At 40.8% G+C, this 26,675-nt stretch overlaps 1 protein-coding gene across 1 annotated transcript in view; it reads left to right on the top strand.

The window, feature by feature from the left end:
* Nucleotides 1-15,032, top strand: part of Abca12 (ATP binding cassette subfamily A member 12) — a 157,447-nt gene extending 142,415 nt beyond the window's left edge. The window contains exons 44-53 of the mRNA XM_051154135.1: nt 153-406; nt 2,929-3,133; nt 3,974-4,083; nt 4,363-4,504; nt 5,668-5,802; nt 7,756-7,859; nt 9,272-9,364; nt 10,789-10,894; nt 13,319-13,456; nt 14,773-15,032. Of these exons, the coding sequence (XP_051010092.1) occupies nt 153-406; nt 2,929-3,133; nt 3,974-4,083; nt 4,363-4,504; nt 5,668-5,802; nt 7,756-7,859; nt 9,272-9,364; nt 10,789-10,894; nt 13,319-13,456; nt 14,773-14,880 (1,395 nt within the window). The 3' untranslated portion in view covers nt 14,881-15,032. The remainder of the gene's footprint in view (nt 1-152; nt 407-2,928; nt 3,134-3,973; nt 4,084-4,362; nt 4,505-5,667; nt 5,803-7,755; nt 7,860-9,271; nt 9,365-10,788; nt 10,895-13,318; nt 13,457-14,772) is intronic.
* The last annotated feature ends 11,643 nt before the right edge of the window (nt 15,033-26,675 follow it).

The raw sequence follows: 26,675 nt of genomic DNA on the forward strand, positions 1-26,675 counted from the left end.
CAAAATACAATATGTGATTGCAGCATACATGTAAAATAATTGCCAATCTGCACAGGCTTCTCCATATATCTTCGTGTAGTTTTTAAGTTTTTGTCATGTAGTTGGAATCCTAAATCTAAATCTTGTCATTTTTTTTTTTTTTCTTGTTTCAGAGTCTGGAACTTATTTCTGAAACCCTCAAGCAAATTTTCCTGATCTTCCCTCAGTTCTGTTTTGGCTACGGTTTGATTGAACTCTCGCAGCAACAGGCAGTCCTGGATTTCTTAAAAGCATATGGTGTGAACTATCCAAGTGAAACCTTTGAAATGGACAAGCTAGGCGCAATGTTTGTGGCTTTGGTTTCTCAGGGCACCATGTTTTTCTTGCTGCGACTCCTAATCAATGAGTGGTTGATAAAGAAGCTCAGGTAAGCCACATGAAAGCAGGGTCTGCCCTCCATGATACTTAAATCAGAATATTCAGGCATGAGCAATAACCTAGGTGTTTCCTCTAGTAAGACAAGAAAGTCAACCCTCAAACCTTTCCAAACAGGGCAGCATAATTTATCATTCTTTTAACTCTAGGAAAATGTTGTCCAGCCTATCTGTGTGTTTGCAAGTGTTGACGTGGAGTAAGGGACAAAAATTAAGTAAGTGCAGTTGTTAGCCTAAAAGAGATTTAGAAGTCAGTGACAGAGAGAAAATATGTTTTTATAAACAAAAAGGTAGAGTTGAGCAAGTTAATAAAGACTTCATGGGTACAAGCGAGAAAGAAGTTTGAGTGTGCAATGTGGACAGTGGGTCTTGGAAAAGAGTGCTGAAACGAAACAGGGAGAGCATCCCAAATGAAAAGCGGGACACAGCAGAGTGTGAATGTACCCTGAACCAGCACTGCCTTCCGAGGAAGTGTTCCTACAGTTAACACTGCAAAGCTCACACTTACATATGCATAGAGTTACTCACCTTACTAGTCATTTCCAATAGCAAAAGAGGGGAAACAGCCAGCATTCCTTTATGTAGGAGTTGCTTGATTAATGCACAAGTACTCATAAGTGTAACACGATTGAGCCATTAGAAAGAACGATCCAGGAGGCTGGGGGGGTGGGCTGGGGGGGGTGGGGTGGCTCAGTGGAAAAGAATGCTTGCTGGATTCAGATGCTCACCACCTGTATGAAAAGCCCAGCACAGCACAGCAAATGCCTCTAACCTCAGCACTGTTGGATGTACTAAGAGACATATAGATCCCTGGGGATTGCTGGTCATCCTGTCTAAGCAAAACTGCAAGCCCTAGGCTCAAGGAGAGACTGTCTCCACGGAATATAGTAGAGCAAGACACCCTGTATCCATGTATGAGTGTGCCTGGTCAAGAATTCTTGCACATATATAATCAAACATACACACACACAACTTACACATACACACAGAGAGAATTATCCAATTATCTACATAATATTTGTTCTAATATTTATTTCATAAAAGTGAGAGGTTAAGAAATGAGTACTATATATTACCGTGTGAGTTAAAAAGAAATTTACCTTCCTATAATAGATTATTTTATTATCAGTACTGCTTGAAGAATGATTACTTTTCACATTCTATTATCCAGTAACATTTGAACTTTAATATGTACCTGTGTTGCCTAGTAAAATGTAAAAATTTTAATTAAGTAATAACAAAAGGAAGGAAGAAGAAAGAGGAAAATATTGTAGACTACTTAAGTAAAAATTATACAGTTTGATTCGAAGATATAATGAATGTTATGAAATAGTAGGTCAGTTAGGCTGGAAGGTTGTGGGGTCTCTTGAATGCTTAATAAAGATCTGGTTTGGACTTTATTTGACAAACTAATGGCAGTCTATTAAAGGTTGATGAACAGAGAGCACAGTGACCACATGATGCCTTAGCAGGTGTTATCTTTGGAGAACCAGTGCAGATTGGGATGCAAGAGTCAGAGTCACAGGGCCAGTGTGAGGTTACTGAGAAATGTTGGTAAGACCGAAGCTTACATTAGAGATAGAAAAGGTGGTCCATGGCTGAGGGCTCACAGGCATTTTCAGTGTTTGAAGACTGGTTGCATGAGTGGGCTTTTAGATCAGAGAAGATACAGAGAAAACACCATGGTCTGGAATCCTGGGACTGTGTTTAAAAGAACCAGAGGTTTCAGGCCAGACCTGAAATGTTTGTTTTTCTTTTGATTTGTTGGTGGTGGTGGTTGGGCAAGACACAGTGGTGGGGCTGGGACATAGTGAGTCTGCAAGTCTGATAATCCTAAATTATTTCCTGACTCTTAGATGAGTTGTAAATAGAATGCAGAATGAATGCTGCTCATATTACAGATGATTTCAGAGGAGAGACCTGCTAGTTGCCAGCAGTGCCATGCTGGCTTCGATCTCCCTCCCCTGGGGAAAAAAATGAGATAAAGAGAATATTGCTAAGAGAATATATCTCATTTTAGACTTACCACAGTAAATAGGAAGAAGAGATGGAGAAAGAAAAGGAGCAAGAGGAGTAGGGGAGGAAGAAGGGGGAAAGAGAAGGAGGGGGAGGAGACGGTGGAGAAGACAGTTCTTATAGTGATAAGGTGATGGATGACCTGGGCTCCTAAGTGCTGAGTTGTACTAATGATTCTGAACTCCATGTTGGAAGCTAACTTTTAAGCACAGATCTGGTTGTTACTGAAATTAGGATTCTGAATTTTAACAATGAATATTTGTAGACATGTCACACAAGGAAAGCAAACGCTATTTACAAGCACTGTAGCCAGCATGGGAAGACTATAATGATCACTGTGTAAGTCACTTAAACAGAATCACATGGCAAATGTAAAAGTAGCCTACTAGTGGGTAGGTAGCATGTGTGCCTCCAGAGAAGTGAGAGAAAAGTGTCCGGACCGGGTAGTGTCATTTCAGAACCTGTCGCATAAAATCACTGGGTTTGGTTTTTTTTTTAGGCTCTTCTTCAGAAAATTTACATCTTCTCCTACCATGGAGACAGCAGACGAAGACGAAGATGTGAGGACCGAGAGATTAAGAGTCGAGAGTGGTGCAGCTGAGTTTGACCTGGTCCAACTCCATCGTCTCACAAAGACATACCAACTTATCCACAAAAAGATTATCGCCGTCAACAACATCAGCCTTGGCATACCTGCTGGAGAGGTATGGGGCCCGTGCTTTGGTTTTGTTTTATCTTCTGCTAGAAATAAAAAAAAAAAAAAAAAGCAAGCCCTGAGTGTTTTCGTGGGATAGGGGTGGGGTGTGTATGTGTGTGTCTGTGTGTGTCTGTGTGTGTTTGCCCTATGAGTCTCTGCCGTCTCCAGGGAGGGTTCCTCCTCAGCACATAGCAGGTTCTGAGCCCATTGCCACTGTTGCTGTCTCTGGGCTGTACTGTCAGCAGGAAGCTTGTTCAGAATGCTTTCTAGCATCTCTCATCCCCAGGCCTATTCAAAATCTGCCAGAAAGGCAGCCATTTTCAGAGGGTACATCTTAGCATGCATTCACTTCTATTCTTACGGTTCTTAGAGACACAAGATTGAGGTACCTTTGAAAGAAGAAAAAGAACGTGGCTATTTCCCTTTAGTTTTCTGGGCAGGGCTGGAGACGACATGCATCAAATTCATTCAATGATGTAAATTATTGCACCGGTAGCTTTTTGTATAAATTATGTGTAATCTATAACTGTAATTACCTCTTTGAGTTAGCACATCTTACTTGAGGGGTAGTTTATCATGTCACATAAAGGGGCACTATAGCATATGTAAAGCCAGACCCTCTCTCTATACAGATGTTCAGACGCTTAGAGGGAAAAGAGCCCATAATATTCATTTGTTTTAAAAAAGAGAAAGTCTTACCAAATGCCAGCAAAGCAGTACACTACCCAGAAATAATTCTAGTGATTTATCCTTCCTGGGAAGATGCCTCACTCAGGGAGGAGGGAGGAGTCACAATAGCAACATGTCTCTGTAGCTTACATCTTTTTCCCTCTCTCCCCCATCACAGTGCTTTGGCCTCCTTGGTGTGAACGGAGCAGGGAAAACCACCATATTTAAGATGCTGACTGGAGACATAATCCCTTCTGGTGGGAACATTCTGATCAGAAACAAGAGCGGGTACAAACCAATACTTCTATTTACTGAACACAACATAATTTAAATGGGCTTCTGTGCAGTTTCACGATTGTGTTATTAGATCTTCGTGGGCTAAGGAAGGGATTGTGGAAACGACTGGAGGTTTTGTTTTTGGTTTTGTTTTTATTTTTTAAGCTTAACTATGACTCTGATAGTAAGATTATTTTCCCCCTTTTATCAGAATTAAGCAAACAAAACCGCTGAGCCAATACTCGGAGACCTACATTTAGAAATTCACATGTTCCAATCTTCTCCATTTAGATCCCTGGGTCATGTGGATTCTCACAGCTCATTGGTTGGCTACTGCCCTCAGGAAGATGCCTTAGATGACCTGGTAACTGTGGAGGAGCACTTGTACTTCTATGCCAGAGTGCATGGGATTCCAGAGAAAGACATTAAAGAAGTGAGTGTGTGTGTGGGGGGGTGTTTCTGTGTATGAAACTGCTGAATTTGAAGACCACTGCTGTTTCTGCTCCTCCTCGCATGATACTCCTGGCAAAGCCATGGCTTTTTATGGGGAACCATAAAATGCCCCTCTGACCACTGATCCAACTTGGCTTGATTCTGTAGTCTGCCCCATTTGCCTGCAAGCTCAGCTGTAGAAGCTCCTTGGCCTGAGTTTGTTCAGTTCCCTTAAATAGATATTCACATTGTGCTGGACTCCAGGTCGGACCTTGATAGGTGATGCTTGTGGTTTTTAACTGTGCAAATAAAATAGGTCCATATGATTCTCTGTAAAATGCCCAAGTTCTACTTCTTTTTTTTTTTTTTTTTCTTCACTTAAAAAAAATTTTTTTTAATTAGTGCAGGGGATTGAACCCAGGGCTTCACAGATGCTAAGCATACATCCTACCACTAAGTGACATTACCAGTCTTGATTTTGACTTTTAGTCTGTAACTCTATATACCACTGTGACAGTTTATTTTTGCAATGGAATGACTAAACTATCAGGGCACATCCCTTTGTTCTTCAAACTCTGGAGGCCTGAAGGGAACATCCAACCAGGATCTCATCATTTGCTAGTTTACCTAACTCCAGAAATAACCGCAAGAACCCAGGCACGGCAGTTTTGATAGCAGGGTCAGTTTTAAATAGACTTAATGTCTTTTCTGACAACTCATGGCTCAGCGAGACGAAGGATGAAGCAGGGGCCAATCCATGGGAAACATGCCTTTGAATTCTGCTTTAGTTCTCTGCAGGTATTAAACTTTCACGGGAGAATCCTGTGGTAGCAGCGTAAGGTACCATCTGCAACTGTAAACGCAGGCAAACACTTGTTGGGAGGGTGGGGGGGGTGGGGAGGGGGGAGAGTCAGAGTGTTTCCCATTTGAAAACATACCTCCAAGAAATTGTTTTTCTTCCCTTAAATGAAGTGTTAATTATAAGCAGTCTTTGAAAGATGAAAATAAAATCTATGTGGAATTTAATTTTTTTTAAAAATTTCTTCCAGACGTTATATTATCCATGGGAAGCATATCTATTGACAAACATGTTTTGTTCCACTTGGTGCCTTAAGGGTTTGAACAAGGGGTGGGTTGCTTGATTCCTCTTCTTATTATCTACAGACTGTTCATAAACTCCTTCGAAGACTTCACTTGATGCCCTACAAGGACAGGTCTACCTCCATGTGCAGTTATGGTACAAAAAGGAAGCTGTCCACTGCCCTGGCCTTGATAGGGAAACCATCCATCCTCCTGCTGGTAAGAGACAGTCAGAGGAAAGCGTCTGCTGTATCATAAGAACAGTGTGCCCAGGCGCATGTATGACCGTCCCATCAGCAGCGCTGTCAGCATCCACTGAAGTCTCCCTGTGTGCCAGTTACTGCTAAAGCACATATACTGGCACATTAAGAGATTTGTATTAGTAAATAATTTATTATTGTGGCAGTGTCCTCAGGAAATATTTTGCGTCTGAAGCAATGACTCGGGAGACTTCAGAGAAAACACTCAGCATGTGAACAGAGAATAGCTGCAACCAACTGGGGGGGGGGGTTTCAAATCAGTTACAGGACGAGTTCAAATTTAATTCCCACTTATTGATGAAATCATATTTCTGTGAGTTACTGATCAAGCAAACTAACAGTTTCCTTTTTTTTTTTTTTTTTAACTGAGGAAGAAACGCACATTTTTTTTGGGGGGGGGGAACAAAGCGTTTTGCCAAAATCATATTCCTTTGTAGCTTAAAAATATGAGTTATTTAGCTTGTGAAGTGATTGAAAATACACTGTGTTGTTTTATGTGAACCTGGGAGGCGATCAAGAAATGCATCCCACATTTACACTTTGTTAAGAGCTTCAAATTTTAATTGATTGCCTCAAAATATAAACTGCACACATTAGTGATACAGCAGTACGCTCCCCAGGCCCAACAAAGCAAAAGGGCCTTTATTTCAGAGAAATAAACATGTCCTTATTTTTGGAAGATTGCCTTCATTCAAGGACCTCCAAATTTTAAAAGGACCTTAACTGCAAGCAGTAAAATCCAGTTATAAATCACCACATTATGCCAGGGATTAAGTCACACAGTGGATCCAATCATTTAGACTGCCGAGACAGAATACCGGAAGCCCAGAATGCATTGCATCGCTGCCAGCCAACGTTTATAATGGAACCTATTGTGTAAGCATCCTTTAAATTGAACAAAACAATCCCGGGGCACCCCTGTGAGATAAAGGACGCAAAGCTGTGTGCATGTAAAAGCACCGTGTAAATGTTATGTAGTAATGAGTCTAGAAAATACAGGCTACAAGAGGAAGACGATGCCCTTCTGTGCATATTTACTGCATAGTCCATTTTCTGAAAGGAAAAAAAAAAAAAACCATAGAAGAGGTGACAATACCTCCTTTACCATTTTCCCAAAGTAATGGCCATTGCTCTATTTAAATTAGCATACTACATGCAAAGTGAACATCTGATGGCCCGATTCTTTCCATCGCACGTACATTTTGAAATCTTTTACTCTAATCTTGACCTATAATTTGTTTTTATTTAATGCCTGTTGTGATCCATTATTGCTTGTTTACATTATCTATTGTTGTGTTGCTTTTTTAAAAATACCTTCTCTCTGAATCTTTCAAAGCCTCATTTGCTTTGAAAAATATTGTGAATTTTTTTTTCCAATTTGGCGCCTTCGACAAATCTTATTTTTATTTTCCCACAGAGTCTTAAATTTCAATTAATAACAAAAGGGTAAAAAATACAGGCGGAACATATTCACCGAAATGTCAAGTGTTTCCTTCTGCTTCAGATGGCATATTCTCGCTCACAGGCACAGTCCCACTTTCGGTAGAAAGATGGCAATCTTGTTGATGGAGCTTCAGCTACATATGTGAGAGTGTAGAATTAAATGTGAAAACTCTGCGCTCGCAGTAATTGAAGGAGATTTTTTTTCCCAAGGAAACATAAGAGACGGATGTAAAGTAACACCGTGTCAGCTTCACTGAACCACTTCTTTAAACAGACTGACAATTTAAAAATACTTAATTTTGAGCTTTTGACAGCAGCAGGAAAAAAGCCTATTATGTATAAAACAAGTTAGTCACAGGATCTCAAAAAGTGATTTCTGCTCCCAGGAGTTGAGATGCAGTGATTCTTATAAAGAGCCTCATCAAAAATTAATTAATTTGATGAAATTTTCTGGTAATTCTCTATTAAGGATGAGCCGAGCTCTGGGATGGATCCCAAGTCAAAACGACACCTCTGGAGGATCATTTCAGAAGAGGTGCAGAACAAATGCTCTGTCATCCTCACATCTCACAGGTAAACTGAGTCAGGTCCCAAGGGAGTCCTGTCCTGTGCAACACACGAGCACCTTCCATTGTCTGGAGTATTTTGTTTTTATTTTTTTATTGCATTGTGTGTGAACGCATGTACACCTCTCTCTCTCTCTCTCTCTCTCTCTCTCTCTCTCTCTCTCTCTCTCTCTCTCTCTCTCGTGTGTGTGTGCATGTGTGTGCAGATGTAGAGGTCAGAGGTCAGTTTTCTCCTTCCACCATGTGGGTCTGAGAGACCAGACTTAGATAGTCAAGCTTGGAAGTGAGTGCCTTTCCCCATGGAGCCCTCTCACTAGCCCATTTAGAGTATTGCATGTTTGTAGTAGGTTAATACTGGGGCTTTCAGAGTGGGGATGCTGTGGTAGGACAGGGCACAGGGTCTCAGCAGACATTTTCACCATGAAGTTCTCATGACTTGAGACCCTCTATTCTCAGTGATTGCCCCCTACTGCCTTTCAAGAGGTTTCAGAATCCTTAGTTTTTTTTCCCTATATAATACTCCCACCTGTTAGAGGCTAAATGTCTCTCAGCTCCATGCCCACACACTGTGCTTTCTGTCTCCATCTACTTCTTCATATGTGCTCTCTTCTTGAAGAAATCGCCACGAATCCCCTGTAAGTTCTCATCTTACCAGTCCCGCTAGAACCCATTCAGATAGCATTCTTCCACAAACCAGCCCTCCTAATCCCCCAAGTATGAGAGACCTTGGAGCATTCTATTTATGCCTCTCTCGGACACTGGACTTTCATTATAATTTGGATTAAGTTCACCTTTCATTGTAGTGATCACACAGCAGAGACTAATTAGGTCTGTTTATTACCAAGAGACTTGTTTGTATCCCAGCTCTGAGTCCATCACCCTGAGGCTAAACATTTCATCACCATGTACTTTTTCGAGGGGTGAACAGAGTGATAACTGGGGCTCTCTCTAGGTACCATCGTCCACGAAATGAGAGTGCTTGTAACCAAGTACAAGTTAACTAGTTATAAACCCCCAGACAAAATCAACTGGAATATGAGATAGAATGAAAGGTGCTCTGGGTCATTTTTGAAACACTTCACAGGAAATGTAGGTTTTGAGTCAAAGCTTGAGTGAGCTTGAAATGACTGTTGAGTTGGACAGTAATGGTGCTCCAGACAAGAGAGATGGCCTCAAGTAGAAGAGAACACTAATATACCCCCATCTGAATATATTTCACTTATATTTTAAGATTTTTTTTTTGTTCTTTCTCAAGAGATATGTTTGTTTGTTTGTTTGTGAGCCTAGACAAGCCATCCCAAGAGAGCCCTGAAGGAAGATTGCTATAGTGCTATAAAGAACTAATTAAATCTATGCTTATGAACTTCAACCCAATTTTCTGTGCCTTGGCTGTTGATAGGAATCTGCTTCCTCTTTCAGCATGGAAGAATGTGAAGCGCTTTGTACCCGGCTGGCCATTATGGTGAATGGAAGGTTCCAGTGCATTGGATCTCTGCAGCATATAAAGAGCAGGTAACCAACAAATGTGCTGTTTGCACACAGTGCAGCTCTAACAGGCGCTGTACCCAGCAGCCACTATACAATGTACAGAAAAACTGAGATGAAGACCCTCCTCTTTGGAAGTGATCATTGACAGACTCTAAATTTAAATTATTTTTTAAAGGCTTATTGTGGTTTTTAATTTTTTAAAATTTCCAAGTCTTAGAAGGTTTGAAGCTCTTAATAGTCTTAATAGTAAATTATTTACAACTAAAATACTCCCAAGAAGTAGTTTCAAGAACATACCCAATAACAAATTAGACTTGACAAGTACATGAAGGCATAGATTTTCTAATCTACCACATTTGTTTGCCATTTGCACAAAGCTTTCTGTAAGCTATTTAACATTTTCACCACATTGAAAACCCTTTAATCAAGAATGCATTGGGGAAAGATGCATAAATATCATATTAGCATCACATTAGAATTAAATTATTAGTTTGTATTCCCAAGTGTATGTATATATATACACTCCAAGCCACAGGATACTTTACACCTTTCCATATAGCAGCTTAATTGTCTTATCAAAATTGTTATATGAAATAAAGATAAAATTATGATAGAAACCTTGCATAGCTAGTAGGTGTCATAATCTGTTTATGAACTCTGATCTTACTCTACTTAACACCAGCATCTTGATCTCATACTTAGTGTTGGAATCCCAGTATCTTTGGGGGGGGGGGGTCAAGACAGGGTTTCTCTTGTAGTTCTAGTTGTCCTGGACTCGCTTTGCAGGCTGGCCTCAAACCCACAGCGATCCACCTGCCTCTGCCTCCAGAGTGCTGGGATTAAAATCGTGCACCACCACACCCAGCCCTGTCTTTAATCTCTATGGTTGCCTGGTGTGGTGGCGCACACCTTTAATCCCAGTACTCAAGAGGCAGAGGCCGACAGATTGTTGTGAGGTCGAGGCCAGCCTGGTCTACAAAGCGAGTCCAGGACAGCCAAGGTTACACAGAGAAATCCGGTCTGGAAAAACCAAAAAGAAAAAAAAAAAAAGAATCTTCATGGTTGACATCAAATCACCAATGGCTTGCCTCTCAAGACTTTGCTTTAACTTAGTAAGAATTTAACTCCCAAAATTGACATCTATTATTGCCAATGGATGATTGACAAAGAAAAAGCCAAGATTGTGTGTTTTCATTCCAGTGTTGTTTTTTGCCCAAAGATTCTGACACAGTATAGAGGTAGAAATGAAAATCAAACAAACAAAAAAATCAAAACATGGCATTGAGCTATTTCCAGCTTGCAACATGCTCTGAACTTTTATGGCAAAATGACAGTCTTTATATAAGAAAAGGAGCCATAATGGCTGGCTTGGGACCTATTTCATTATCTCGAATTCCTGGGGAGCTATTTTGGCAAAATGTAACTCATACTGTATTTTGTACTTTTAGGTTCGGACGTGGATTTACTGTCAAGGTTCACTTGAAAAATAACAAAGTGAACATGGAAAGCCTCACGAGGTTTATGCAGCTGCACTTTCCAAAAACATACTTAAAAGTAAGTGATGTCGGCTGGGCTGGTGGTGCACACCTATAATCTCAGCACTCGGGAGGCAGAGGCAGGCAGATCTCTGTGAGTTCAAGGCCAGCCTGGTCTGCAAAGTGAGTCCAGGACAGGCAAGTGTACACAGAGAAACCCTGTATCAAAACAAACAAACAAACCAAAAAAAATAAGAGAAAGGAAACGAGAGAGAGAGAGAGAGAAAGAGAGAGAGAGAGAGAGAGAGAGAGAGAGAGAGAGAGAGAGAGAGAGAGAGATTTACACCTTTTGACCTTGACTGACTTTTCCAGTGATAACAACTTGGATGTTTGCTATTTCCTAGAGATCACAGCTTTGTTATTCATCCTAATCCATTAGTTTAAGATTTCAACTTTATACAAACAAGTAAAATCCCCAGGTTATATTATATGTCTTGGTAGGTATTTTAAATTAATCTAGTTATTTCACATATGCATATTAATTTCCTCCTTGAAAAGTCTTTCTGATAATACATGGATTTGTTTTCAAGTTGTATACATTGCCAGTTTAATAATTACATAAATACATTAGAGGACCCAGGAACAACAGGCATTGTATGACCAACAGCATTCCTTAGGGAGAAAAAGTGAGTTCAGAATCCAGCAGCTGAGAGATTTGGATCTGCTTTGTTCCTCTCCTTTGAAAAATAAACTCATGAAGGTCTGAGCAATCCTCAGCTCCCAAAGTGACTGCAATATCACAGAGTTCACTTCTTCTTGCTTATCCAGCAAAGCCAAACAGATGGACACACAGGGACATGCATATTTAAATCTCACACAGCACCTACGTAACGTACTAGGCTGAAAAAAAATCAGTATAACATTTTTGATAGACAGGTAATTTGTACAACTTGAGGATGACACACAATTGTTGTTAAAAGGGAATCAAAGTAGAATAGTGAAAAAAAGTAGAAACCTGTGGCTGAGCCTGCCTGTGCAGAGGAGACACCCAAAGTCTCCAAACTCTGTTTCTTTTATTGGTAAACATCTGCTTTATAAAACAGTGTGAAAAATGCCTGGTATTTTCACAAACTATAGGGCGTAATATTAATGCAAAGTGCTATAAGACAGCATTAGAATGCATTTTTAAAATAACTATTTTTATCTTCATAAATTGTTTTGCCTTGGTATCCCCAAACCTACAGAAATTATCCAATTATTCAAGATTCTTATCAAAGCCCTTTTTCTTTTTCCTTTTTCATCATCAGAACTGAATATTCAAAGATACCTTTCCTCTACAAACCATGTTGGTCTCACTCATTCAGTCAGTTGCTTGGTTGAAATGTTTATTTACTGAGTGGAGATTACTCTTTTCCTGGTGTGTGCCTTCTGTGCACATACTTAGAGCCACCAAAGGAGCCGTTGGTAAAAGGTGTTTTCTCCTCGAGGGAGTTTTCCTTACACTTCTGCAGTAGTGTCCTGATCTCTACATAAATATAGCTGGAATGAAGACTTGAGAATTAAATATGAAAGAAGGCTAGATTACAGGGACTAGCACAAGGAGACAAGTAAGGGAGAAAGAAGTGTTGACTATAAGACTGAAAAGGACCATCTGGGTGAGATCTGCAACACCACAAGAGCAGATTCCCAAGGGATACAACATCTGATCTGACATATTCAGATCAGACTATTCCCTCGCTGCTTTGTGCCAGAATAAATCAGCATACCTAGTTTTTAGGCTTCCAAGGAGGCTGTTGCAATAACTCTTATGTGGAGCGAGAACCAGCAAATCAGGAAAAGAGAGAGGAAAGGTCAAGCTGGAGAGATGCCTTAAAGAAAAACAAACAACCCCTTTAAAAAATCAGATGGTAAAAGATGAATGATTCAGAGCAGCAGCTGTTAGAGACACTCCAAGGCAGTAGCAATAGATTATGAAGTAGCTGATCCTACTGGTGAAAGTTGAAAAGTTGAAAAGCCTTTTAAGGGGAATCAGGGAAAGCAAGCCACATCGATCAGGGGGCGAAAAAAAGCTTCTAGACAACGCTACTGAGGTCTAGCATTTTTGGCTCATATCAGCTAAACAGCCAAGTCCTGGGATTTCAGACCAACATAATAGCAAATCTACTAAAACTGACCAACAAGCTGAGCACACACTGATGTGTGAGATGCATCCTGCAGGTTTTCCCCGCTATAGTTGAGAACATAACTTTCTAAATGCCCATGAGTTCAGCAGGCTTTGAAATTTTTCATGAACTCTTTAATTTGTTTCCTCCCCGATGGTCATGAAACTTTTCATCTCATCTCTACAAGCTAACTAGTTTCAAAACATGCTCATTATGGACACCCCCCACACCCCCAGTGGGAAAAATCCAGCATTCTCCCCAGCTCCCCATAAAGTGAAATCTGGTCAAGTTGATGTTACCTTGCCATTGTAAAGACAAGTCCTTCCCTTTGGTTCCTTCAGGATCAGCATCTTAGCATGCTAGAATACCACGTGCCAGTCACAGCAGGAGGAGTAGCAAACATTTTTGACCTTCTGGAAACCAACAAGACTGCTTTAAATATCACAAATTTCCTCGTGAGCCAGACCACGCTGGAAGAGGTAAGATGCATGCCATGATCCATGGCGCAGTGCCACACATTACTTATTATGCATGCTGCTTATTTCTTTTTAATGGCATTTAATTTACTTGTGATTAAATCAGTATCTACTCTTGCACCTGAAAACCTTAGCAAAGAGCCTAATTTATTTCTAACTGCATCTGAGACATTAAGAAAAATAGGTTATGAAAGGCATTAACTATTTTTGGTAGAGAAATGAAGGTATTTCTTCCCACTGTATATGGCATCTACTTCCATGATTGTTTACATGTACATGGAAAGCGGAAAACCACTGTCACCTACAAAATAATGAGCTATTATTGCTTCCTCTATTTTCTTTTTGGTAGGTTTCATAACAAAGGTTTTCATTAGTCGGCTTCCTGAGTTAGGGTATGTGGGGTGAGTGACAGAGAACGTACAGACCCTGAGGTTTATTAAATTCACACACTTAATATAGCAAATGTGGAATTTCTTTCTCTTATACATCTTAATGACTTTCCCACTCAAAGCTAGCAGCTTCTTAGGGCATCCATCACCTCTGTACTAAGTTTTATATACCTCAACTGACAAGACCTACAAAAACCAACTCTAAGCTTGAATTTGAAGTGGGTCTGAAAGTAAGCCAATTGATTTGCTGCTCTTTATGGATTAATATTTTTATAAGGACTTAAGACAAGTATGGCTTTGCCCACAGTGAAGAGTTAGGCTTAGACTTACTTGACCAACATTAAGCATCATGCATTAAGACACTAGACTCTCGGCGACATTGGGATAAGCCTACAACTAATACACTTAATGGTTTTAAGCATGTAAAAAGATCTGCCTGCTGTATAGTTGGCAAACTTAACATAATGCGAGTTTTGGACACAAATTCTGTTTCAGTGTATCACTTCCTGAAACTAGTGACTTCTCTCTTGGCATTTCTATGTCAACATTTAACAGAGTCATCAGGCTGGGCTCCTTATCCACATGTGATGAAGATAGCAATGTGGATCATAAGGATTACAGATATAGCTAATAGGTCCTTAACTTTAGCTTTAAATTTGGACTATGGCAAAAATATAGTCATAATCATAGAAATGTGCATTATTTTCAAAGTCCAGTTGAAGCTGGCTGCGTAGAAAGACTTTAGAGAGAATTGCACAAGCCTGTGAGTACGACCTGACAAACTTGTGGGAGTGTGTGAGAGAGCAAGAAAAGGAGTTAGAGAAAGAGGGAGAACAAAGAGGGAGGGAGGGGGAGGGAGAATTAAACCTTATTTCTTCCTTTGTAAACCTGGCACTAATGTCTTTTATTTTCTTGGGAAAAAAAACTCAGGTTTTCATCAATTTTGCCAAAGACCAAAAATCCTATGAAAATGTTGACACCAGTAGCCAAGGTTCCACCATAAGTGTAGACTCACAGGAAGACCGGCTAGATTCTTAGCACCTGCAGCAGATTCGATTTCGGCAAACGACTGAGGGATGCTTTTCCGGAGAAGACATCGCTCCTAAACATCTCTTCCTTATAAAGTGTTATATCACACGGCAAGTGCACAGCACAAGACTGACAAATTAAAATGGACGTCAGTGAATGGTATTGCTCCCAAAATGATTCCGCTGTGTTCGACACAGTGAGCATGCAATGTATATGCTGGTGACCCTTAGGAAAAAGGTGAACCGCCCACCTCATGATGAATGTCTTAACTTATTACTTTCAATAAAAGGACAGCTTTAAAGGCATGGGTATTCGTATTTGAAAAGTCAGAGAAGAAAAATAAGGTGGATTTAGGGGGTAGGGGGTGGAGAGACAGGTGATCAAACAAGGTACCTTATTTCTAGAAAATAACATGTGTTGTGTGGCATGCTAAGGCTGGATTAACAATGACAGGAAGGAGTGAGAACAGTGTCTTCAGAAGGTGTGTATGTGTGTCTTTCACTGCCTGTGGATACATGGGGACATAGTGAGTTCCCCCCCCCCCCCCCAAGTGCCTTATGATGAGAATACAATGAGACAACAGTTTACCCTGGTGGTAAACCAACTTTTTATTTTTTTTATTTTTTTGAGACAGGGTTTCTCTGTGTAGCCTTGACCATCCTGGACTCGCTTTGTAGACCAGGCTGGCCTCGAACTCACAGCGATCCCCCTGCCTCTGCCTCCCGAGTGCTGGGATTAAAGGCGTGTGCCACCACGCCTGGCCCCTGTAAACCAACTTAGATCTCAAGCTTCTTGCTCATTGAGAAGAAGCAGGTATGTCAGTGGGGCAATCCTGAAAAAGGGGTAGAGAACTCATGTACTGCTGGCAGGCATCCCTTGTACAGCTTTTCCAGAAGCCCTCACAATCCTAATTTCTCCACAGGAAACGTTTCTGTGAAATAAAAGTTAATATGAAAATATTTTTCAGCTTATTACCTGGCTGATCATACCTATGATTAGAGGATAGGTGATTTGATAACACCAAGTTACATGACCTTGGAAGAAGTGCATTATATATTATTTGACATAGAGAGAGTGGTGTGTGTGTGTGTGTGTGTGTGTGTGTGTGTGTGTGTGTGTGTGTGTATACAAGTTCACCTGCTTTGACACAACTGTTTCTGTTTCAATGACTAATAAACTCTACGTTTAGAAAAAGCTACTAATGATGTCATTTTGTTTGATAGGGAAGAGCCATGAACCTAAAATTCGGGGTCACATGACCCATGAGGTTCTAGGTGATATGTCCCCTGCTTACTCGGCCACTGTCACCAGCACCCACTCCCCTTCTCCTTTAGGATCTAGTCCTGCTGACCTATGGCGGTTTCCATGGTACCCTAAACTCCTTCCCATCTCTGCGGTTTTTCACCTGATGATCTCATAGTGTGAATTCTCTCTCCCCACTCACTGTGCCAGTCTAACAGTCTTGAGAAATGTTAGTTTCCCAGAAAAGCTTTGCTGCCTTGATTTTTTTTTAGCTTAAATCTGATGCCTCTCCATTCTAATACTACATTGTCTCCTCACTTTTGTGGGAGATCTTGCACCACAATTCGTCATGTATCTCGACTTTAAATATATATATTTTAACAGACGGTAAACACAACTTTGGGGAGGGGGTATAAAAATGTCTGTAGGAGCCAGGCGTGCTTGTGAACCCAGGACTCAGAAGGTGGAGGTAGGGTGATCATGAGTTCGAGGACAACTGGGGCTACTTTGTGAGATAAAGGCCAGCATCAGCTATGTAGTTAGTCCTTGTCTCAAAAACAGTTACCAAGGAATTATCTCAGTACTAAAACAAGTAAGTGCTCAGTGTGTAAAAGTAACTGGATATAGTCCATATTGTAAGAAAATATCTTTGATTATATATATGTGTGTGTGTGTGCGCGCGTGCAATATATAAATATTAGATATTATTCAGGTAATACTATTATTTTTGTTGGTTTTTCAAGACAGAGTTTCTCTGTGTAGCCTTGACTGTCCTGTACTTGCTTTGTAGACCAGGCTGGCCTCGAACTCACAGCGATCCACCTGCCTCTGCCTCCCAAGGGCTGGGAGTAAAGGTGTGTGCCACCACCGCCCAGCTGATATATTATTATTTAGACAACATATAAAGCATTACTATTTTATATTATATAAATTATATATAGTTATATGTATTTATATATAATATATAAACATATATGCATATATATCCTTTTAGAATAGAAAAATGTGACTCTGAGGGCATGAGAGTCTTCAGAAGCCCCTGACCAGACTCCATAAGAGAATAAAAGAGATTTGACTACTGGAAATCGCCTTTGTTGTGGTTGGTTATTTGCTTGATTCATTGCTTCTGGGCAATGGTGAGGAAGGAACCAATGGTTTTAATAGACTCATGAGAACCAAGAATACTCTTGATTGCTTTGTCACAGTCATTCACTAGGCATCTTCTTTTGTAGACTGGTCCCATTAACGTTGCATCTTCATTAAAGGTAGGCACACACATAATGCTTAGTGTGAATGAGTGTGGAAGGCTAAGGAATGGATATGTCAACACCTTTGATGAGGTGTGCACTGCTGACTGCTCCATCAGAGAGAATGAATAGCCTAAACACAAATACAAGGCAGGGAGGCATGAGGACAAGTACCAACCAGAGTTCCTAACCATCCCAGGACTTGGGTCAGTGGTTCCAGCCAATTTAATTTACTCCCCCCCCCCAGGTGAACAGGAAAGTTTTAGCTGGCCTTATCTTCTCTGGCTGCACGCTGACTTAAGGACTTGGTATTTGTCTCTCTCCTGGTCTTGGTACTCAAAAAGGACAGCATCTGTTTGACCTTCTGAACCCTCTCACTGCCTGCACAGTCAAGAAACATTCATGGTGCTCAGTGTCTCTGTGCTGGTGAGATGGAGTGAATAAATAAATGAATAAGAAACAAAAGAGAAGCTGGTGTGGTTGGCATGGAAACCACACATCCTGATCCTGTTTAAATTTCTGAAATGCAGTTTCCCATGAGGTAGCTTACTCAGACAAAAGGAGAAAGAACGATGTTTGATGCCACATTACAGTGAATCTGCTGGGATGGGAGGGTTTTGATAACATCTTTGGAGTCAGAATTCTAGCGCCGTGTTTTCATAGATTTCTGAACACTTATCTCTTCTTTGTCTTGGCACTTGTTGGGGTATGCCGCATAAGAGCTTCATGGTCCCTTTTCACATCAAAGTAAGGAGCGCACATGAAACACTATTTGAGCCTGTATTCCTTTGGGCCTCTCCACAGTGGAGGAAGTGTTTTGAGAATTCCTTATTCTCTGAGGCCTCTCCACTCTTGATAACACATACAGAATCTACCATCTTTATATGAGTTATTTGAATTACCTCTGGGAGTGTGGCAATTTCCACTTCCTCTACAAAAATGAATTTTCATGATAGTAAAACATTGAATACAAAATGAGAAAAATATGGAAAGTTGATATATACACATATTTTTTCCCAAAATGTCCTCTACCTGGTCTCTTTTTTTTAAATCTTTCATTCTATAAGTTTATTTTTATTTTTTTAATAATTTATTCAGATTACATCCCGATTGTTATCCCTTCACTTGTGTCTTCCCATTCCTCCTCTTTCTCCCTATTCCCCTCCCCTAGACCTGTGACAGAAAGGAACCTCTTCCCCCACTGTATGATTATAGCCTATCAGGTCTCATCTGGATAGCCTTCTTCCCCTCCCTCTGAATGCCACCAGGCCTCCCCACCAAGGGGAAGTGGTCAAATAGGGGGCATCAAGGACAATGCATGCAGTAAACCTAGACCCCGTGTTCATATCTAGCCAATGGACAGCACATTCTTCATGGTTGTGGGGAGAGCGGGGACTGCCTCTACCTGGTTTCTTATTCATTGCGCAGCACATGGGTAAGTATGAACTAGACACGAATGTAGGCGGCAGAGATAGAGCAAGTTGCTATCCTCTAAACCCCACCTAAGCTCAGGGGTGTGTTTGCATCATTAACCAAAACTTCAACATAACACAGCAAGCCAAACAAAAACAAAAACAAAAACAAAAGGCAAATAGTATCTTCTGGTTTTGTTTTGTTGTTTTTTGAGACAGGGTTTCTCTGTGTAGCCTTGGCTGTCCTGGACTCGCTTTGTAGACCAGGCTGTCTTTGAACTGATAGCAATCTGCCTGCCTGCCATCCCGAGGGCTGGGATTATAGAAGTGTGCCACTGCACCCAGTGAATAGTGTTTTTTTTTTGGGGGGGATCATTTGTTACGGTTGATCTACTGGCTCCTTGCTTACAAATCCACATTGATCCTCCATCATCTGTAAAGATGCAGACTCTTCCACTGAACCTGACATGGCTTCTAAGCTGGTTCTACAGCTTGCAGCCCTCTTTACCTTGGTATCTTTGCTGTGACCACATGAACTTTTTCTCTGTTTCCAATGTATATCTGATCATTTGGGGGGGAGGGGGTTCGATGGGGCTTTTCTCATACTACTCCTTCATCTCACAATCTTCATCTCCTCTTCCTCAGGTTTCTAGCATTCCCCCTCTTCCTCTTCAGAACCCTCCTCAGAGATCTTCCTTCCCAGAGGCACAGGCTGACTGGATTGTTCTATTCTTTGTTGCAAAAGCATTTTTTTTTTCTTTCTTGCACATGCCTCTGCTGAGGCATTTCCATACTGCCTCATAAATCATTTCTGTACGTCTCTCTTCTCACCACACACCATTTCCCCCGAGTACTGACTGGCCAGCCTATTCACTTTCCCATACCCAGAATATCATTAACAGGTTGTTGTTGCTCAGTAAATCTTCCCAGAGGGTTGAGGTATACCACGGTAACCGAGCTCTTGTCTAGCATTTACACAGCCCTGGCTTCAGTCCCCGGAATCGCTAAATAAGTAAATAAACAGTCTCTAAGAGACCAAAGATGTGCCTCTCAATTTAGAAGTTTACGTATATAAATTATACATTGTAATTTCTGTTTTCACAGTTTTGCGTTTTCAGTTTTAGGAGACTACTAATTGCTGAGTCGGGGGCAGAGGGAGACAGTATAGACAGCTAACAACTTTACATTAAAATGTTTATTCTGTATAAAAGGCATTTCATTAAAGTGCCAAGCATTGAATATGCAGCCACTTTTGAATAATGTTGCCTATGATTACATTCATTAAAAACAAAGATTCCATTTCAAACAAAACACTTTCAGAAAGACAGTTTAACTGTTTCCCCATCTGCACAAGTGGAAATGAAGAAAATCTAAAGTAAAACAGTTATAATTAAAACAACTATATCAGCCACTTACTAGTGATTTGCTACATGTGAAGTACTGGGTTAAATGTTTTGTATTTATTAAAATTATTTATTGTTGAATATATGCATCTGGGTGCATGTAATTTCTGCATAATTTAGTGGTAAGCAGTAATGGTGTCTCTGATTGGAGTAGAAATCTCTGGAGCTGTTCACACTGGCTGTGCTCTGAATTCCACAGTTCTGTGCAGTACATCTTTCAGGAATGAACAAGGCCTTTGGGAGGGAAGGAAAAACTTCCTTGGCTCTCTCCTACAAGCACTCCGACCCAACACCCTGATTCTCAAGGGCTTTGCACTCATGGTGCAAATACTTGTGAGGTACTCACCCCACTCTGAGGATTCCACCCACAGCAGGTTCTGTTCTAAATACAATTGTTCCATTTTTCTCTTTGGAGTGTTTCATCGTTAATGTATAAAATAACAATTTGTGTTTTTGTGTTAGTGAGTTCATTTATGAATTCCAACAGTCTTCTCACAGAATATCTAGTATACCTACATTTATTTTATTTTTTTTAATTCTCTAAGCAAAGAATATTTTATTCCTTTCTTTTTAAAATTTGTATGCTATTTTTCTTTCTTGCCTATTTCTTCAACTAGAATTTCCAGTAATATGTTGAATGCATATTCAGGTCATCTTTGGTTGACTGTTACCAATACCCTCACTGTTAAATTATACAAAATACACTTTGTATCTGTTCATATTTCATCATCTACTACTAAAGGAAAAAATCTATATTTTACAATAGACAGCAGTCATATAATAGGAGATATAGTGAATTAACTTTTTCAAAGAATGCATACGCACACAAAATCACTTTAGCCTCATCTTAATGCTGTAGAGTATTAGCCCTAAAAAGGGAAATGGGAACAAAGAGATTAAATAACTGAAAAATAAATAAAATGTGTTAAATTATAATGATCATATTTTTTGTCTGCTCCAAGTCATTTCCTGGTCTCTCCCTTTTGATGTCTAGAGTCCCCTTATTCCTGTGAAAGGCTGTCTTAATGACACTGTCAATCATGGTGGCCTCTCCCCATCCCAGGAACTGGGCTAGCCATCTGATCCACCACAGTAATAGTGTCCTATTTCCTGACCACTTTAACTAGTTTGAAGATTAACACACACACAGTTAGTCATTCATCTCCAAAGTAATACTAAATTTCAGAAGAGACTTTCCATCTGGAATTGCTGTAGCACTCTTTCTTTTAAACTCTACTTTCCTTGGTGTGTTTAGGCCTCAACCTCCCTTCCAACCTCCCAACCCTACATAGAAGAGAGAAGGTTAGTGGGGTGAAGAACCCATTTACTTTTCCTGGCTGTTTAAGGTCAACTGGACTCTTTGGGGCTATGCTCACCTCTGCCAACAGTAGGCCAGCCAGCAGTCTGCTCCAAGCCACTGCTCCCCAAAGCATTTCTCTCTGTCTATCTGCTCCAAATGGCAACACCGTCCATCTCTGGGCTCTTCCAACTGCTACATGCCACACGCCAACACCTCACACCACACCACACTCTCTCTGTGTTCTTATTTATATACCGAGAGCCTTACGACATGCTGCTCTCTGTGCTGCTCAAGGAAGGCAGTTACCAGCTGGCTAAACTGCCCCTCATGAGACAATTAACAGATGTGGACAACCTAATGCTCAAACTAAAATCCCACACTTGAGATTAGAGCAAAAAAACATATTTATATAACACAACTGAGTTTACAAAGAAACCAAAACTTCCATTACAAATTGCTAACCTAGGAGAGGAGAAATCTAGAGCTCCCAGCTGCCACCTCTTCAAGACCACAGAAAGAGCTTGCAGACTGAAGAGAGCCAAGCAGAAAGAAGCAAAATCGATAGACCAGTAGACTAGGTCCTTGGGGTTGTCTTTGGTCTTTGACCAAAGAATCCACCAGGCCTGTAGGATCAGTCTAGTAGCACAGGAAGGCAGAGAGTTGGGGACCTGTAGAAGTCACGGAAATCTAGGAAGCCAGTGTGGCAGAAGGTAGTAGCTGGGGATATGCTAGAGAGTGGTCAAATTCTGGGTATATTTTGTGAGGCTAAAGCAAATGGAATTTGCAGCCAAATTAGTGAGGAAGGTATAAGTGAGAGGTAAAGAAGACTGAATCCAAGTTACATAGAGAAACCCTGTCTCAAAAAACCTTTTAAAAAAGAAGAAGAAGAAGAAGAAGAAGAAGAAGAAGAAGAAGAAGAGGAAGAAGAAGAAGAAGACTGAATGCAAAAACTGAGACTTGAACAATTTGATAAAAGATAATGTCGCTGATTGGAGAATGGGAATACTGAAGACACAAAGATAGATTGAGGGCTGGGTTCAAGGTTCACTGGATTTCAAACACTGATGATCGGTGTCTTTAGAATTTTAGCAAAGTTCTCTACTGAAGAAAAAATAGAATAAAAGGCACAATCTAAATGAAATCCCTTAGGAAGTCAAGCATGACCACAGCAGAGAAACAGTTGAAAGGGAGAGGCCAGAGAGAGTCTTTCTGGGGTGGAGAAGGGACGTCCAGAAATTATGTATAAGATATAAACCAAGGAAAGAAATTGCTTCTAAAAGGGTGGGCGTGGCTGACCTTGTCTAGACTGCTGCTTGTGAGACTGAAATAAAGGCTGAAAATTGACCATTGGATTTGACACAGTCATGAGTAACCTTGGCAAGAGACTTTTCTATGTAATCATAAGAAGAAAGTGTCAGGAATAAATTTAATAAAAATTAGGGCAAAAGTGGGGGCAGGGGCATGGAGTAAAGGCCCCTTCTTTAATGAGGAATGGATAGAGACATAGACAGCAATTTCTGGGTGGTTGCCAGGATAATGGAAGAGGGATTTTACCTGTTCTAGTGGGGTAAGAAAAATAACATGTTTTCTAGACATATCCTCTGTCTATGATTATTTTGAGAGTGAACAGCACCCCCCCCCCTTTTGCCTAGTTTCTGTCTTCCTTTCTATGAATGGCTAAAGTCCGAATTGACATAATTAATAATTTGTTCTCTTTTTTAGCTTCTTCCCAGATGACTCTAGCACTCTGTTGAGTGTTTATTACATGTTATACTTCTTCCCTGCGTATGGTGGCTCCTACTTACCTCAGTGGTCACCTAATTCTGTCAGAAAGAGTACTGTGACAGATCACTCCTTGCAAGTCAGTGACCATGCTACACTCAACCGCAGCCAGCTTGGCTGCAACTCAATACCTCCTTTCTTGCTCCATTTTGTACAGTCTGATTTGTTTTTATGTGGCATACGTTAGAGTACCTCACGATAGTTCACCTTTTACAGTAAACTCCTTTGACACATTCTTAACATACCTGGACACATACTTCCACCACAAAGTTCCCAGTATAGAAAGTAGCTCTGGGCCCACCTCTTCTCTCTTAGCTACTCCTAGGATTGAAAACATAGGCTTTCTCTGCATTTTACCTCCTTTTGCAAAGAAAAGGTGAATTTTAAGATGGAAAGCTATTTCATGCTTTAGGAGAATTTGTGAATGGGGAAAAAGGAAACCAGATATTTGAAGAATGTTTTCTAAAGCTCAAGACTACATACATTTAAGAATCTTGAATTCATTCTTTTAGTGTCCTGGGCTAGACAATTAATTTACTACAAGGGGGTGCATGGAAAAAGACAAAATTCACTGTCAAAAATTTCAAATCAATTCTTTGATAAAATTATATGTAGATGTGTGTGCACACAGTGTGTGTGCCTAGGGGCTTGCATGTATGTGAGTGTGTGTTTGTGTTTTCACACATGAGGGGAGGGAGGTCCTGTGGAAGATAAAAGAGAAAGATTAGATCCAGGAGCTGGAGTTACAGGCAGTTATGAGCTGCCCTATGTGGGTGCTTGGAGCTGAACTTAGGTCCTCTGCAAATGCAGCTTGTGCTCAGACCACTGAGCCATCTCTCCAGAGCCTCAGCGAAATGCTTCAGCCAGTACCTCAGCCTTCATAATTATTTCCCTGATGCATGCTCTTAATTTTGCGTGTCATAAGCAGAATATTCATTGCCTTTGTGGTTTCCTCTATACTTTTTTTCTGGAAATTTTCTAATTACCTAACTTCTTCCTCCATTGTTTACTGACTCTTACCCACCAGGGATAAATGTCTTGGACTACATAATTAGAAAAAGGGATGAGCAAAAGTATTGCATTTCTTGATGGGATGTGAGAGATGACAATTCACCCAGATAGCACACCAGCAAACCCAAAGCATGGCCCTGCCCAAGCCCAGACTGGTGAATTAAGGAGTTTGTTTATTAAACTACTTAGAGTATGAATGGCTCGTGCAATTTACGTCACCAGAAGCCCAGTCTAGCAGAGTGACTGCTCATGAAAGTTGCATCACTAGAGTTCTTTGTGCTCTAGACATCTACACTCCAAAGAGGTCCTATTCACAGCGATTGTTTAAACAAGACCAGGAAATGGATTTGTGAGTGTGGTAAGCTTCTTTAGCCTGGTAGCCTCCATCCTTCTCCAGAGGAGAATGTTTCAATTAGAAGAGATAGCTACACACCTGTGAATGGTTAATCTTGTTGGCCATTCGCCTGGATCTACAATCAACTAAAAGCCATGCCTCTGCATGGGTCTGTGAAAGTGTTTCCTGGAAGAAATAACTGGAGGAGAAAGGCTCTCCTCACAGAGTAGGCATTCCCTTCCTGTAGCAGCTCAGATACAAAGAGATAGAAAAGAAAAGCAGTCACTTTTTGCAGGCTGGCCTTAATGTCTTGCTAGCAAGTGCATCTACTCTATTGCTGCTATTGCCATCCTTCATTTACAGAAGAGTCTAGTTTCTTTGACCTTCCAATGTAGACCAAGGAATCCTCCATGTCTTTGGTACCGTACTGGAACTACCATATCCAACATCCTGGAATGGACAACTACTGGGGTCTCAGTCTCTCCAGTGTTGACAGACAGCCATTGGTGGGCCACCCAGACCATGTTGTTTAATCCAGCCTAACAAATCCCATCGTGAGAGGTGCTCATTTTATCTGTTCCTCCTTTGGACTCTAGAGTCTACAGCATGCTAATTTGACAGCAGCATTAAAGGAAATAATAGGCCATGGCACTTCCACTCAGATAGACCTTTCCTACCCAAAACGGTTAGGAAACCTGTCACCAGACCCCAGCTCCCACATAGTTCTCAGACTCCTTGTTTAACGGCATCAAAGGGGTTAACTCTCTTCTGCCATGGGTGAACTCCCTTAAACTTCAGAGCACTGATGGATGGCATGTGACTGCTAGGTTATTGATTTACAACAAAAACCTCAATTAAACACGTCGATCCCACAGCCAACAAATTTTCTCCACCTGAAAGTGTGCTACACAGGAAGTTGAGCTTTAATCAGAAGGTTGCTTGCTGAGCAAAGACTTGAGGCAGGTTAAGTTAATTATGTGATTATAGTGTTTATGTCATCGGGCTTCCTAAACCTGAAGCACGCATCTCTATGGTAGGTTACAGCTTCAAAAGATGTAGCCTTGGTCATCGCCGATGTGTGGACCTCGAGGTCTGCCATCCTTTGTACACAGAAGCTCTTCAGCCAAAAAACAAAAACAAAACACCCTCCTTTTGATGGACTCTTATTTCTTGAAACATGATAATACAGCACTTTGAATTAAGATACAGTTTTTCAGGTGTAGTGATTTTCTGTCTCTGTCACTTATTGAGTGTAAAGCTCAACTCAGTGCAGTGTTTCCAAACTTCCCTTGTCATAGAAATCATTTAAGGCCCTTTCTTAAAAAATAAAATAAATAAATAAAATGCAGCTTCCAACTTAGTCGGTGATTAGGGAACAAGTTGCATTCTTGGCAAGCGTCTAAGATTTTCTGTCTTCAGGGGGATTTGAGAAGACTTGTTTACAGAGCGATCATATGTGCCTTGTGTCTGTGCCTGACTGACTGAGCGTCCCATCACGGCCAACACGTACCCTCCACATGCACACCCACTTCAACTACACTTTCGGAAGCACTCATAACATTGATTATTTCTCATCCGAGGGGCATTAGAAAGCAGGGGTTTAGAGAATTGCTTCTCAAATGAGTGTACACATAATTCACCTAGAAACCTTATTCAAATGAAGATATTGATCATAAGTCTGGGATGGAGCCCAGGATTCTGCATCTCCAATGCCCAGGCATGTCAAAGTCGCCGTCTCCTCAGACCAGCTATAGGAAGCACAGCTGAGGGGTGGTCTTTGAACTGGTGCCTCTGCTGCAGCTTCCAGTGTCCAAGTGCACAGCCAGTTCCCTAGCAAAGTGACTTTGGACACCTTCCTCAATGTCAGTTTAACCAGTTTCTTTGTTTTTAGAATGAGAATAAATGCTAATATCTCTCTCATGGGATTTATTTTTAAAAGAGGATTGGATGAATGCTAAAAGTGCTTAAGTGAGGCCCTATGGGGCAATCCTGCATAATGATTCATAGCTGTCTTTGACCTTGTTGTTACACGGTTTGCTTTGAGCTTGCTAATAATGGATGCCAAACTAACAT

This window comes from Acomys russatus, chromosome 12 (genome assembly GCF_903995435.1).
Source record: "Acomys russatus chromosome 12, mAcoRus1.1, whole genome shotgun sequence".
Taxonomy (NCBI): Eukaryota; Metazoa; Chordata; class Mammalia; order Rodentia; family Muridae; genus Acomys; species Acomys russatus.